The 13,699-nt window shown below is 39.1% G+C and overlaps 1 protein-coding gene across 6 annotated transcripts in view; it reads right to left on the bottom strand.

Moving 5' to 3' along the window:
- The window catches only part of PALS2 (protein associated with LIN7 2, MAGUK p55 family member), a 121,124-nt gene that overhangs the window by 57,706 nt on the left and 49,719 nt on the right, over nt 1-13,699 (bottom strand). For 3 of the 6 annotated variants that reach the window (XM_062178148.1, XM_062178151.1, XM_062178149.1), the window contains one exon: nt 9,596-9,717. In XM_062178148.1, the coding sequence (XP_062034132.1) occupies nt 9,596-9,712 (117 nt within the window). In that variant the 5' untranslated portion in view covers nt 9,713-9,717. The remainder of the gene's footprint in view (nt 1-9,595; nt 9,718-13,699) is intronic. The other 3 variants (XM_062178150.1, XM_062178152.1, XM_062178153.1) reach the window with 1 other exon arrangement.

The following is a 13,699-nucleotide window of genomic DNA, read 5'->3' as shown; positions in this document are numbered from 1 at the left end:
GGATATATGGTTTTTCTTAACAAGACTTATCTTTAATGAAACTATTAGAATCTAATTAGCCAGGGAGAAAGGAGATATCCAACTCCAGCCCCATCCAGCCTTCCTGATTCACCTATGTGGGGCAAAAAGAATTAAGACAGAATCAGTGGCCGGAGCCATGGCTTAACAGGCTAACAAGGATTTCCTCCTTGTGGCGCCGGCACACCGGGTTCTAGTCCTGGTTGGGGCGCCGGATTCTATCCCTGTTGCCCCTCTTCCAGGCCAGCTCTCTGCTATGGCCTGGGAAGGCAGTGGAGGATGGCCCAAGTGCTTGGGCCCTGCACCCGCATGGGAGACCAGGAGAAGCACCTGGCTCCTGGCTTCAGATCAGCGAGATGCGCCGTCCGCAGCGACCATTGGAGGGTGAACCAACGGCAAAAAGGAAGACCTTTCTCTCTGTCTCTCTCTCACTATCCACTCTGCCTGTCAAAAAAAAAAAAAAAAAAAAAGACAGAATCAGCACCACAGAACACTTCCCCTCACCCTCACAACCACAGCAATAGTGCTCTCATAAAAATGGGAATGCAACTTTAAGAACTGCACATGTTAGAAACTACTTAACTAGAAATCTCTGGGGAAGACCCAAAGCCAACAGGAGAAACAAAGACAAGGACATCAGAGGAAAGTTAGCTTCTAACACCTACAGCTACAGCAGTGGTAAATTCTCTTTTTTCCCCCCAAAGGTTTATTTTATTTATTTGAAAGGCAGAGTTAGATACAGAGAGGGAGAGAGAGAGAGAGAAGTTTCATCTGCTGGTTCACTCTCCAAATGGCCACAACAGCCAGGGCTGGGTCAGGCTGGGCCAGGCTGAAGCCAGGGACCAGGAGCATCTGCCAGGTCTCCCACGTGGGTGCAAGGGCCCAAGTACTTGGATCATCTTCCACTGCTTTCCCAGGCACATTGGCAGGGAGCTGGATTGGAAATGGGAGCAGCTGAGGCTCAAACCAGCTCCTGAATGGGATGCCAGTGCTGCAGGCAGTGGCTTATCCCCCTATGCCACAGTGCTGGTTCCTAATGGTAAAGTCTTAACTCCTAGCCAGATAAATATAAATTTCAGAGTGAAAGCTATTTACTTCAAGTTCCTCAACAAAATTACTAAAGAACACAATTCGAAGACACATAGCAAGCAAGCATCAGAACCAAACTCAGACATGGCAGAAGGCTGTCATCCTCAGGCTGGGAATGTGAAATACCTGTGACTAACATACTAAGGGCTCACGTGAGAAAAGTGGACATCACGTAAGAACAGACATGAAAGGTGAGCTGGGAAATGGAAACTAAAAAGAACCAAAAGGATGTGACATAAATAAAAAACACTAACAAATGAAATATACCTTCAATAGAGTCACAATGAATACAGCTGAAGAATCAGTGAGCTTGAAGACATGTCAATACAAATTCCTAAAGCTGAAATGCAAAGGAAAAAAGAAAGAATGCAAAAGACAGAACAGCATATTTAAGAACTGTGCGACAATTACCTATACCTATAATATTTGAGGTAGAAAAAAATCAAAAATAAAGAAAAAATCTTGGGGCTGGGGCTGTGGCGTAGCAGGTAAAGCTGCCGCCTGCAGTGCTGGCATCCCATATGGGTGCCAGTTCAAGTCCCGGCTGCTCCACTTCCAATCCAGCTCTCTGCTATAGCCTGGGAAAGCAGTAGAAGATGGCCCAAGTCCTTGTGGGAGACACAGAGGAAGTTCCTGGCTCCAGATCAGCCCAGCTTTGGCCGCTGCGGCCAATTGGGGAGTGAACTGGTGAATGGAAGATCTCTCCTTCTCTTTTCTCTCTCCTCACCTCTCCTTCTCTTTGTGTAACTCTTGACTTTCAAATAAATAAAGAAAAAATCTTAAAAGAAGCCAGAAGGAAGTAAAACAAAGAAAAACCACCTTATCTATAGGAGAACAAGGATAAGAATTGCATAGGCCTTCTTTTTAGAAACTTTGAAATCAAGAAGAGAACGGAGTGAAATATTTGTCACTAGAATACTTGTCTCACAGTAAATGTCAGAAACAAGGACCACGATTTTGGTCTAAAACTCATAACTACAATAAGATGTACACTGAAGAAAGGAATGATGGTAACATAAATCTTGTTCTTATTCAATGGATAACAGTTTGTTCAAATAATAGTAGCAACAGTGTATTTGGTGAGGAAAGCTAAGGAATGACAATAATGTTATAAGAGGCTAAAGGGATAAACTGAAAATTTGTTTTAAGGTAGTTTAGTTGCACTACCCATGAAGTGGTACAGTATTATCTGAAACTGAGCTTAGATTAGTTATAAGTGTATATTGCAAAATCAAGGGAACCATTAACAAATTTTTTTTAAAGCAAGTATTTTTGGTATGCCAAAGAGCAGAAAAAAAAATGAAATGATATAGAATTTCTGCTCATTTAAAATAGAGAAAGAAGAAAATGAGTTGCAGCTCTAAGAAATAACGAAAGTAGGGTCTAGTGTTGTGGAAAAGTGGCTTAAGCCGCTACCTGTGACACTGGTCTGCCAGTTCCAGCCCCGGCTGCTCCACTTCCTATCCAGCTCCCTGCTAATGTGCCTGGGAAAGTAGCACAAGGGAGATCCAGATGGAGTTCTAGGTTCCTGGTTTTGGCCTGGCTCAGACCCGACCTTTGCAGCCATTTGAGGAGTGAACCAGTCGATGAAAGCTATCTCTCTCTCTGTAACTCTGGCTTTCAATAAATAAATAAATCTTTAAAAAATAACAGTAATAAACAGAAAACAGTAACAACATTTTAAATATTAATCTAGTTACATCAATAATCCCAATCAAGCAGAGCAATTTAGCGAGTACATAAGCAAACAAGATCTGGCTGGCGCTGTGGCTCACTTGGTTAATCCTCCGCCTGCGGCACTGGCATCCCATATGGGCGCTGGGTTCTAGTCCTGGTTGCTCCTCTTCCAGTCCAGCTCTCTGCTATGGCCTGGGAAGGCAGTGGAGGATGGCCCAAGTGCTTGGGCCCCTGCGCCCACGTGGGAGACCAGGAAGAAGCACCTGGCTCCTGGTTTCGGATCGGCATAGTTCTGGCCATAGCAGCCATTTGGGGGGTGAACCAATGGAAGGAAGACATTTCTCTCTGTCTCTCTCTCACTGTATATAACTACCTGTCAAATAAATTTTAAAAAAATAAAGAGTACATAAGCAAGCAAGACCTAACTATATGATATCTACGAGAAACCACTTTACAAGTAAAAATTTAGGTAGACTAAAAAATGAAGATACAGGGGCTGGTGTCATGGCGTAGTGGGTTAAGTCACTGCCTGCAACACCAACATCTCATATGGGTATAGGTTCATGACTCTGCTGCTCTGCTTCTTATCCAGCTCCCTGCTAATGTGCCTGGGAAAGCAGCTGAGGATGGCCCTGTGCTTGGGTCCCTGAACCCACATGGGAGACCTGGAAGAAATTCCTGGCTCCTGGCTTTGTTCTGGCCCAGCCTGAACAAATGTGGCCATTTTGGGGAGTGCAACAGTAGATGGATTTCTCTGTCTCTTTCTCTCTGTAACTCTGTCTTTAACAAATAAGTAAATCCCCCCCCCTTTTTTTTTTTGATAAAAAGGTACACAGAGAGATACCATGCTAATATTAATTTTAAAAAAGTCCAGATTAGTCATTAATTTCAGACAGGACAGATTTCAGAAACAGAAAAATCACTGGGAACAAAGAGCAGCATTACATAATGATAAAAGGATCAATTCTCTAAGAAGATATAACATATATGTGTGCCTAACAACAGTACATCAAAACACATGAGGCAAAATCTGACAACTGCAAGGATAACCAGTTTAAGTCTCCTTCAATCCTTTTTTCATAACTAACAGGCCTAGCAGGCAGAAAATAAGCAAAGATAAAGTTGAACTGAACGCCACCCATCAACTGGGTCTGAGTGAAATGTTTAAGACATTTCATCCCACAACAGCAGAATGCACCTTCGTCTCAAACTCCCACAGAACATTCATCAGGAGACCACCACAGGCTGTAAAACACACCTTAACAAATCCAAGAATGCAAATCATAGAAAGTATGCTCTCAGAGACTCCTGGCACTGAACTAGAAATCAGTAACAGAAAAATAGATGGAAAACTCCAAAACAATCGGAGACTACACGATACACTTTTAACTAACACATAGGTTAAAGAAGTCTGAAGAGAAATTATAAAAATATTTGGAACAAAATGAAAGTAGAAACACAACTTATCAAATTTTGTAGGATACACAAGTAGTGGTTAAAGGAAAATTAACAGCTTCAAATGCATACATCAGAAAAGATGAGAGATCTACGATCTAATATCAATAATCTGACCTTCAGGAAATCCAAGAAAGGAGAAAGTCCAAAGTAGTAGAAAACAAATTTTAAAATTTTGACCAGAAACACAAACAAAACTGAAAATAGGAAGAAAATTGATGAAAATGAAATTTGATTCTTTGAAAAGACCAGTAAAATTGAAAAACCCCTTGCTACTTAAGTTAAGCTTAGAAAAAAAGAAAGAAGGAACAAAGAGAAGATATAATACACTAATATTGATCACACACAAAAGAGAGACCACCACTGGTGCTAGACACAAACAATTCTATGCCCATAAGCTTGATACTGGAGATAAAATGGACAGCTCCTTGAAAGATGCAGGAGATACAGATATGATGAATAGTCCTGTCAATGAAATTAAATCAATCATCAATCTTCCAAAACCAGAAAGTCCCAGAACCAGATGGGTTCTCTGGTAAATTAAAGCAGTCATGGAAAAATTTTACAAATTCTCTACAATCTCTTTGATAAGGAAGAAGCAGAAGAAATACTTCCTAAATGTATTCTATTAGGTCTGCTTTACTCTAAATATCAAAACCAAATAAAGACACTCCACAAATGCACAACACAGAGAGTGAACCCTGATATCAATGCTGAGCTTTAGCTGATAAACTTTTAGGTTACAGAACGATGAACAATAGAAAGTTCCTATATATCCCTTCCTTCACCCCAAGTATAATTATTAACACCTGATATTAGTGTGGTACACATCTGTGACAACTGATGAACAAATACTGATACATTATGAACTAAAACCCACAGCTGATATTAGGGTTCATTCTGTGTGTTGTATAATTCCATGGGCATTGACAAACTCATGTCATCTATCAACCTTTGAGCATCATATTGTCTCATTGCCTGAAAAACCTACCCCACACCAGGTATTCACCCCTCTTTCTCACCACTCTCCCCTTCAAAACCCTAGCAACTACTAATTTTTGAAACTGTCTATACAGATTTCACTTAGCAATACACATTAAGGTTCCTCCCTCTCCTTTCATAGTTTGACAGCCCATTCCTTGTTATCATCGAATAACATTTCATCATGTAGAAGAGCCACACTTTATCTATTCACCTGCTGAAGGACTTCCTAGTTGCTTTAAGTTTTAGCAGTTATGAATCAAGCTGCTATTAACTTTTGTGAGGTTTCTGAGTGGACATGAATTATCAATTCATGTGGATAAATACCAAGGAGCAGAATTTCTGCGACATATGGTAAGACTATGTTTAGCTTTATAAGAAACTGCTAGATTGCCTTTCAAAGAAGTTGTACCATTTTGCATTACTACCAGCAAAGCACCAGCAGCTTTCTTCTTAGGATATATGTATGTTGTGAATATTTCCTCCCAGATGGTAGCTTGCTTCTTTTCCCTTTTTTTTTTGAATAAACTTTACAGGACATTTAAAAAAATTTTTTTTTCTCATTTATTTAAAAGGCAGAGAGACAGAAAGAGACAGAAGAAATCTTTCATCTGCTGGTTCACTCCCCCAAATTCTCACAACTGCTGGAGCTAGACCAGGCTGAACCCAGGAGAATGGAATTCAATTCAGCTTTGCCACATAGGTGGCAGGGACATAAGTACTTGAGCTATCACCTGTTGCCTTCCAGGTACACTTCAGCAAGAAACTGCAATTGGAAGCAGAGTTGAGCCTGAACTCAGGCACGCTGCAGGGTGAGGAAGTCTCAGGTGGGATCTTAACCGCACTCCTGAGGCCTGCCTTTTCATGTAGGTGTCTTTTTAAGAGGAAGACTCTATTTTCACAATATCTCATTTGTTAAGATTTCATAATGCTTCATTTCCCCCCAATTTTTTTATTTGAAATGCAAAGTGACAGGAAGAAGAGATGGAAAGGAAGGGAAAGCTAGATAGTAAGCAGAGGTACCAGGACTTGAACTGGCCCTCCGATAGGGGACACAGGTGTCTTAAGCAATGGTTAAACCTGCTGCACCACAATGCCTGCCCCATCATTTTCTTCCCATGATTTTTGTCCTATGTAAGAAGTGTTAAGTGAAGTAATACATGTTAACTGGCTCAAACTAGCCATTCCACAAAGCACACACCTTTCAAAACAACATGTACATGTAACTTTTGTAAATTAAAAAACCAAGTCTTTAACCCTAAGTCACAAAGTTTTTTCCTTATATGTCCTTTTAGGAGTTTTCATTAGTTTTAGTTTTTATTTCTAGGTCTACAATATATTCTGAGCTAATCATTACATATACCATTCATTTGTTTATGTATGAATATTCAATTATTCCAGCAACATTTACTGAAAACAGTAACATTTTTCCATCAAATTACCAAGGCATTCATTATTAAAGGAAATCAGTTGAGCCTGTTTGGTTGTCCCTTGGTAATAACGAGGGATTGGTTCCAGGACCCCTGCATATACACAACTCTGCAGATACTGAAGTCCGCTATGTAATTATATTTGCATACAACCTATACACATAGTCCTTTATACTTTCAGTAGATTGCTTACAATATCTACTACAATGCAATGTGATAAACAGCTGTTACATTTCATTGTTTAGGGAATGACAAGAAAACACATCTGTACATGTTCTGTACAGCTTTTCTTTTTTGCTTCTTTGTGAATATTTTCAACTTCCAGTTGACTGAATCCATGGATGTGGAATCCACAGACAGAGGTCAACTGGGCCTGCTGGCCTCCTCCTGGCCTTGACTCTGCGCCACTGATCCAAGTAACTCTACATTGTCTCCATTACCAAGGCTCACAGGAATCCTCGAGCATAGACTGTAGAACTCATTTTTCTTTTTCAAAAATTATTTTGGCTAATCTAGGTTCTTTATCAATTTTAGTCACAACAATTTAATAAAACTGTGACTGATATTAAGGTCACTCAATGAATTAGTATGGGGATGCGGTGTCCCAGTGGTGAACAACCACTGTGCCATATGTCTGCCCCTAATGCACACTTCTACGTTTATTTTTTAGTTCCTCATGCTAATATAGGTTTCACTTGCTCTTCTGTTTCTATTTCCTTAAGGCTGATGCTTAAGTCACTGCTTGAGACATTGCTCTTTTCTAATACAGGCACTTTTCCATGGATTGTTTTCTTGCACCTCTGCATTATTATTTTAATTGTTAAAAAATACTGTATATATTCTTTGGTGTTATCTTCTTTGACCCATGGTTATGTGTAAGCGTATCTTTTTTTTCCTTTTTGTGAGCATATCATTTAATTTCCAATTTTTTTTTTTTTCAGATAACATGTCATTGATTTTCAGTTTATTTCTGCTACAGTCTGTGTTAGTTTCTAAGTTTTACTAGTGTGAATTCTGGCCAATTTCCTGGGTACTATGAGGAATACACCTTAGGCTAGAGGGAATACACCTGATTATCCATCATTTGTGAGCTCTGGAAACTGGTTTACTAATTTCTAGTAGATATTTCCTTGGACCCTAGAGGGTTTAGCCTCCCACACATACAGGTCAGGATGCACCCAAAAATTTAAGGGCAGCCCTCTACAGATCTCCAGAGCTCTTTCTGCATTCACTCTCCTCCTCTGATATTCTGCCCTACAAATTCCAAGCACCTTCTTCTCCCAGAATTTCAAGCTCTATTAAGACTACCAGGCTCTGTTTTTCTTATCCACACTGAAACACAAAAACTATCCGCAGGGGCCGGTGCTGTGGCTCAATGAGTTAAAGCCCTGGCCATGAAGCGCCGGCATCCCATATGGGCGCCAGTTCTAGTCCCGGCTGCTCCTCTTCTAATTCAGCTCTCTGCTATGGCCTGGGAAAGCAGTAGAAGATGGCCCAGGTCCTTGGGCCCCTGCACCCATGTGGGAGACCCGGAGGAAGCTCCTGGCTCCTGGCTTCAGATTGGCACAGCTTTGGCTGTTGTGGCCATCTGGGGAATGAACCATTGGATGGAAGACCTCTCTCTGTCTCTACCTCTCTCTCTGTAACTCTTTCAAATAAATAAAATAAATCTTAAAAAAAAAAAAAAAAAACCTATCCCCAAATAGTTTCTTTATACATACATACATACATACATATATATATATATATATATACTTAAATATCTACGTATGTATGTATTTAAATATTCATTTGGAAGGTGTGTGTGGGGGGGGTGTTGGATTGTGAATTCCTATCCAGAGTTCATTGTCCAAACAACTACAATGGCCTGGGCTGGACTGAGGTGGGAGCCAGGATCCAGAAACACAACCCAGGACTCCTATGTGGGTAGCAAGAACCCAGTCACCTGAACTATTGCTGCCTTCCAGGGTTGCATTAGTAGGAAGCTGGAGTCAGGAGCCAGAGTGAGGAATTGAACCCAAGCACTCCTATGTGAGAAGCAGGCATCTTAACTACTATGTTAAACAATCACTCCCTGCAGAGTAATCATAATGTAGTTTCTTTGTTGACACTATAGGAGTTTGAACTACCACTGCTTTTGCTGTATTGGCAATCTTCTTGACATTGGAATATGAATAGGTGACTTTATTTCATTCTTATTCAACAAAAGAGTACAGATATACCTGATCTGCTCAAAAGCCATCCACCCATTTCAACTGTTAATAATGAACAAGATGACCCTCTGAATGATTGTATCAATGGCACAAAACCAATTAATTTTTACCCACAAAAGTAAAGTTCTTAAGTAACACACACACACACACACACACACACTGCAACACTGTGTTGTAGTCAATAGAACAAAGAGTTCAAAGACAGAATATCCATCTAAACCTTATCGTCATTTAGTAGCAAGCTGACCTCAGGCAAATCATTGATCTACTTTGAGCCTTACTTTTTAATTCATGAAATTGTTGCACAGACAAAGCACTATAATCTATTTTAAAGATCTTTGTAAACTCTAGGATATTTTAAATTGCCTTATATAATATTATCTCAGTTTCTAAATCTATAGATCAAAATCCATAAATTAAATAAATATGGGGGCACAGGCCTAACAGACACATGGGCAATAAACGCTAAAAATCATTATGAGAAAGAATATGAAACTATTTTAAAAGCACTGACACAAACCTAGAGGAAGTGTTGGATACAGGCCTTACTGCTCAACAGGTCCTGAAAACTTTAATTCACCCCAACACAATAGTGATTAATGTTTATGACAAGAAGTTTGCTAATCACGCCTGAGGTATATCGACCAAGTTCTAAAATAGTAACATCTGAAAAGACTTCTATAATAATAATTTTCAAAATAATTCAGTAATTTTAGAAATGAACCATTATACCTTAGCAAGTGATTTTACAATCGGATTCTCCATAATCCCCTTCAGGAAAATGAGGTCTATTTCTTCTGCTCCTGTAGATGAGGGCAGCTCCGTAAGGTTTTCCAAGACTTGCTGCATTGCTGCTGAGATACAAGCAATACAAAAAAAGAACAAAAACAAAGCTTACATTCCAAATCACTGAGGAAGATCATAAAATAATGCAAACAGATATGGACAACACTTTTGAAAAAATAACATCTTTAAAAACTGAACTGTTAAACAGTATGACTTTCAAGTTTAATTCCCATGAGTCAGTAGCAGGATGGATTTTTACATGCAATCTGGGATTTATCAGCTACCTTACACATCCTTAAAACTCACTTGGTTTATATTTTTCAAATGAAAAAATGTTACTAAGCTGTAAAAAAGAATGAAATTCTGTCTTTCAAAAAATGGATGCAACTAGAAATCACTATACGTAGTGAAAGAAGCCAGTCCCCAAAAAGACAAATGATTGCCCTGAACTGTGGTAACAAAATAGAATACAAAAAAAATGTAATGTTTATGAACAAAATTGACATTTTGAGATGTGCTGTGATTATTGTTTGCAGTCCTTGTCTCTACTGTTCAGGAACAGTGGTTTTTTTTGTTTGTTTGTTTTTTCTTCTTACGATTTGTTGAATTCTTCACTTAGTGGAGGGTTAAGCTTATGATTATAAATAAGCTTGAAGTATGTCATTGTAAAAATTAAAAGAAAGGGCTGGCGCCGTGGCTCACTAGGCTAATCCTCCGCCTTGCGGCGCCGGCACACCGGGTTCTAGTCCCGGTCAGGGCACCGGATTCTGTCCTGGTTGCCCTCTTCCAGGCCAGCTCTCTGCTGTGGCCAGGGAGTGCAGTGGAGGATGGCCCAAGTCCTTGGGCCCTGTACCCGCATGGGAGACCAGGAGAAGCACCTGGCTCCTGCCATCGGATCAGCGCGGTGCGCCGGCCGCGGTGGCCATTGGAGAGTGAACCAACGGCAAAGGAAGACCTTTCTCTCTGTCTCTCTCTCTCACTGTCCACTCTGCCTGTCAAAAAAAAAAAAAAAAAAAAATTAAAAGAAAAAGGAGGGCAGGGCGGAAAGTATCACTATGCTCCTACATCTGTACATATGAAATACCTGAAATTTGTTCACCTTATATAAAATTTAAAAAGGGGGAAAAAAACCCCACAACCTCTCCAAAACATTACTCAAAAGAAATTACAAAATTTTAAACTTCTGAAAAATAAAAAACATTGAGTTAGTAATCAAAATCTTCCCACAAGCTCAGAACCAGTCTTCACTGGTGAATTACGAACGTTTAAAGAATTAAAGCCAATACTTCACGAACTATTCCAAAAAATGTGAGAGCACTTCCCAAGTCATTATATGGGAACAATTACCCCTATACTAAACTCAAAAACACAAGACAGTTTCAAATAATAACCTTATAAACATAGATGCAAAAGTCTTTACCAAGACACTAGCAAATTAAATCCAGCAACGTACAAAAAGGATGACACATCATGGCCAAGTATAATTTACCCAAGGAATACAAGAGTGGTTCAACTTGTGAAAATCAACCAATATAATATGTTAATAGAACAATGAAAAAGTCAGTGATATTTCATTAGACACAAAATAAAGCATATGACAAAGTTCAAAATACTTCCATGATACATCCACCAAACAAGGAATAAGAATGAAAATCCCTCATCTTGATAAACAGCATCTAAGAAAATCCACAAGCAACATTATACTTAATGGTAAAAGACTAATTACTTTGCCCTCAAAGATCAGGAATAAGACAAGGGCGTCCATTCTTGCCATTTCTATTCATCTTTATATTAGAGGTTCTAGCCAGGGATCAATACACAAAAATAAAATATATTTCTATACTCTAGCAGCAAACAACCCAAAAATGAATTTAAGAAAACCATTTAGTCAGATTTTCTTATCGTAGCAACAGTAATAATACCACTGAGGAATAAGTGTAATAAAACAAGTACAAAATTCATAAAATGAAACCTCATTTAATGAAATATCATTGAAAGTAAAGGGGCTGGCTCTGTGGCATAGTGGGTAAAGCCACTGCCTATGGTTCCAATATCCCATATGGGTGCCAGTTCAAGTCCCAGCAGCTCTACTTCTGAGCCAGCTTCCTGCTAATGCACTTGGAAAAGCAGTGGAAGATGACCCAAGTCCTTGGACACCTGCACTAACCTGAGAGATCTAAATGAACCTCCTGGCTCCTGATTGGCCCAGCTCTGGCCATTCTGGCCATTTGAGGAATGAACCAAAAGATGGAAGATTCCTCGACAGTCAAGACAAGAGCTGTTCCTATTTTTTACTTTGGATTTTGTTTGTACTTTTACTGCGAACTTTCCTTTCTTTACCATCTTCCGTAGTGATGACCATGTTTCTGTGTGCAACACATCCTTAAGCATCTTCTGCAGGGCTGGACGGGTGGTGACAAATTCTTTCCATTTGTCATGGAAGGTCTTTATTTTACCTTCATTTATATATGAGAGCTTTGCAGAGTATAGTAATCTGGGTTAACAGTTTTTTTTTTTTTTTTTTTTTTTTTTTTTTCCTGTTTAGACTTGGACTATATCTTGCCATTCTCTCTTAGCCTTTAGGATTTCTGATAAGTCTGCTGTGAGTCTAATTGGAGATCCTTTGAATATTTATGGAAAAATGGCAGGGCAAAGTCATTACTTATCAACATTCACCTTGAATGTAAATGGCCCTAACTCTCCAGTAAAAAGAAAGAGACTGGCTGAATGGATTAAAAAAGAAAACCCATCTATTTGCTGCCTGCAAGAAACATATCTCACCAACAAAGATGCACAGAGACAGAAAGTCAAAGGATGGAAAAAGATGTCCCACACTATCAGAAACCAAAAAAGAGCTGTTGTAGGAAATGGGACAACAGACATTGCAGAAATAAAAAGCATCATCAGAAGTTATAAGAGCTGTATGCCAACAAACTGGGAAATGGATAGATTCCTGGACACATACAACCTTACCTAAATTGAGCCATGAAGGCATGTAAAACCTAAACAGACCCATTATTAAGACAGAAATTGAATCAGTAACGAAGATCCTTCCAACAAAGAAATTCCTAGGACTGGATGGCTTCACTGCTGAATTCTACCAGACATTTAAAGATGAACTAACTCTAATTCTTCTCAAGTTACTCAAAACCATTGAAAGAAAGGGAATCCTCCCAAATTCTTCCTATGAAGCCAGCATCATAATTCCTGAAAAACCTGAAAGAGACACAACAGAGAAAGACAACTACAGACTAATTCCCCTGATGAACACAGATGCAAAAATCCTCAACAAAATTCTGGCCAATCAAATCCAACAATCCAACAATCATTCACCAGGACCAAGTGGGATTTATCCCTGGTATGCAAGAATGGTTCAACATTTGCAAGTCAATCAATATGACTTATCACATTAACAAACTGCAAAATCATATGGTTATTTCAATAGATTCAGAGAAAGCATTTGACAAAATGCAATACCCTTTCATGATGAAAACTCTAGCAAACTGGGTATAGAAGGAAAATTCCTCAACACAAGGCAATTTATGACAAATCCATGGCCAGTGTCCTATTGAATGCAGAAAAGTTGAAAGCATTCCCATTGAGATCCAGGACCATACAAGAATGCCTGCTCTAGCCATTGCTATTCAATATAATCCTGGAAGTTTTAGCCCAGAGCCATTAGAAAAGGAAAAGAAAAAGAAACCAAAGAGATTCAAATTGAGAATGAGGAAGTCAAACTATCTGTATTTGCAGAATTTGCAGATGACATGATTCTATATACAGGGGATCCAAAAGACTCCAACAAGAGACTATTGAAACTCATAGAAGAGTTTGGTAAAGTAGCAGGATATAAAATCAATACACAAAAATCAACAGCCTTTGTATAAACAGACAATGCCACGGCTGAGAAAGAACTTCTAAGATCAATCCTACTCACAATAGCTACAAAAGAAATCAAATACCTTGGAATAAACTTAACCAAGGATGTCAAAGATCTCTAGAATGAGAATTACAAAACATTAAAGAAACAAATAGAAGATATAAAAAATG

Source organism: Lepus europaeus, chromosome 20 (genome assembly GCF_033115175.1).
Source record: "Lepus europaeus isolate LE1 chromosome 20, mLepTim1.pri, whole genome shotgun sequence".
Classification (NCBI taxonomy): domain Eukaryota; kingdom Metazoa; phylum Chordata; class Mammalia; order Lagomorpha; family Leporidae; genus Lepus; species Lepus europaeus.
This window is presented reverse-complemented; position numbering and strand designations above follow the sequence as displayed.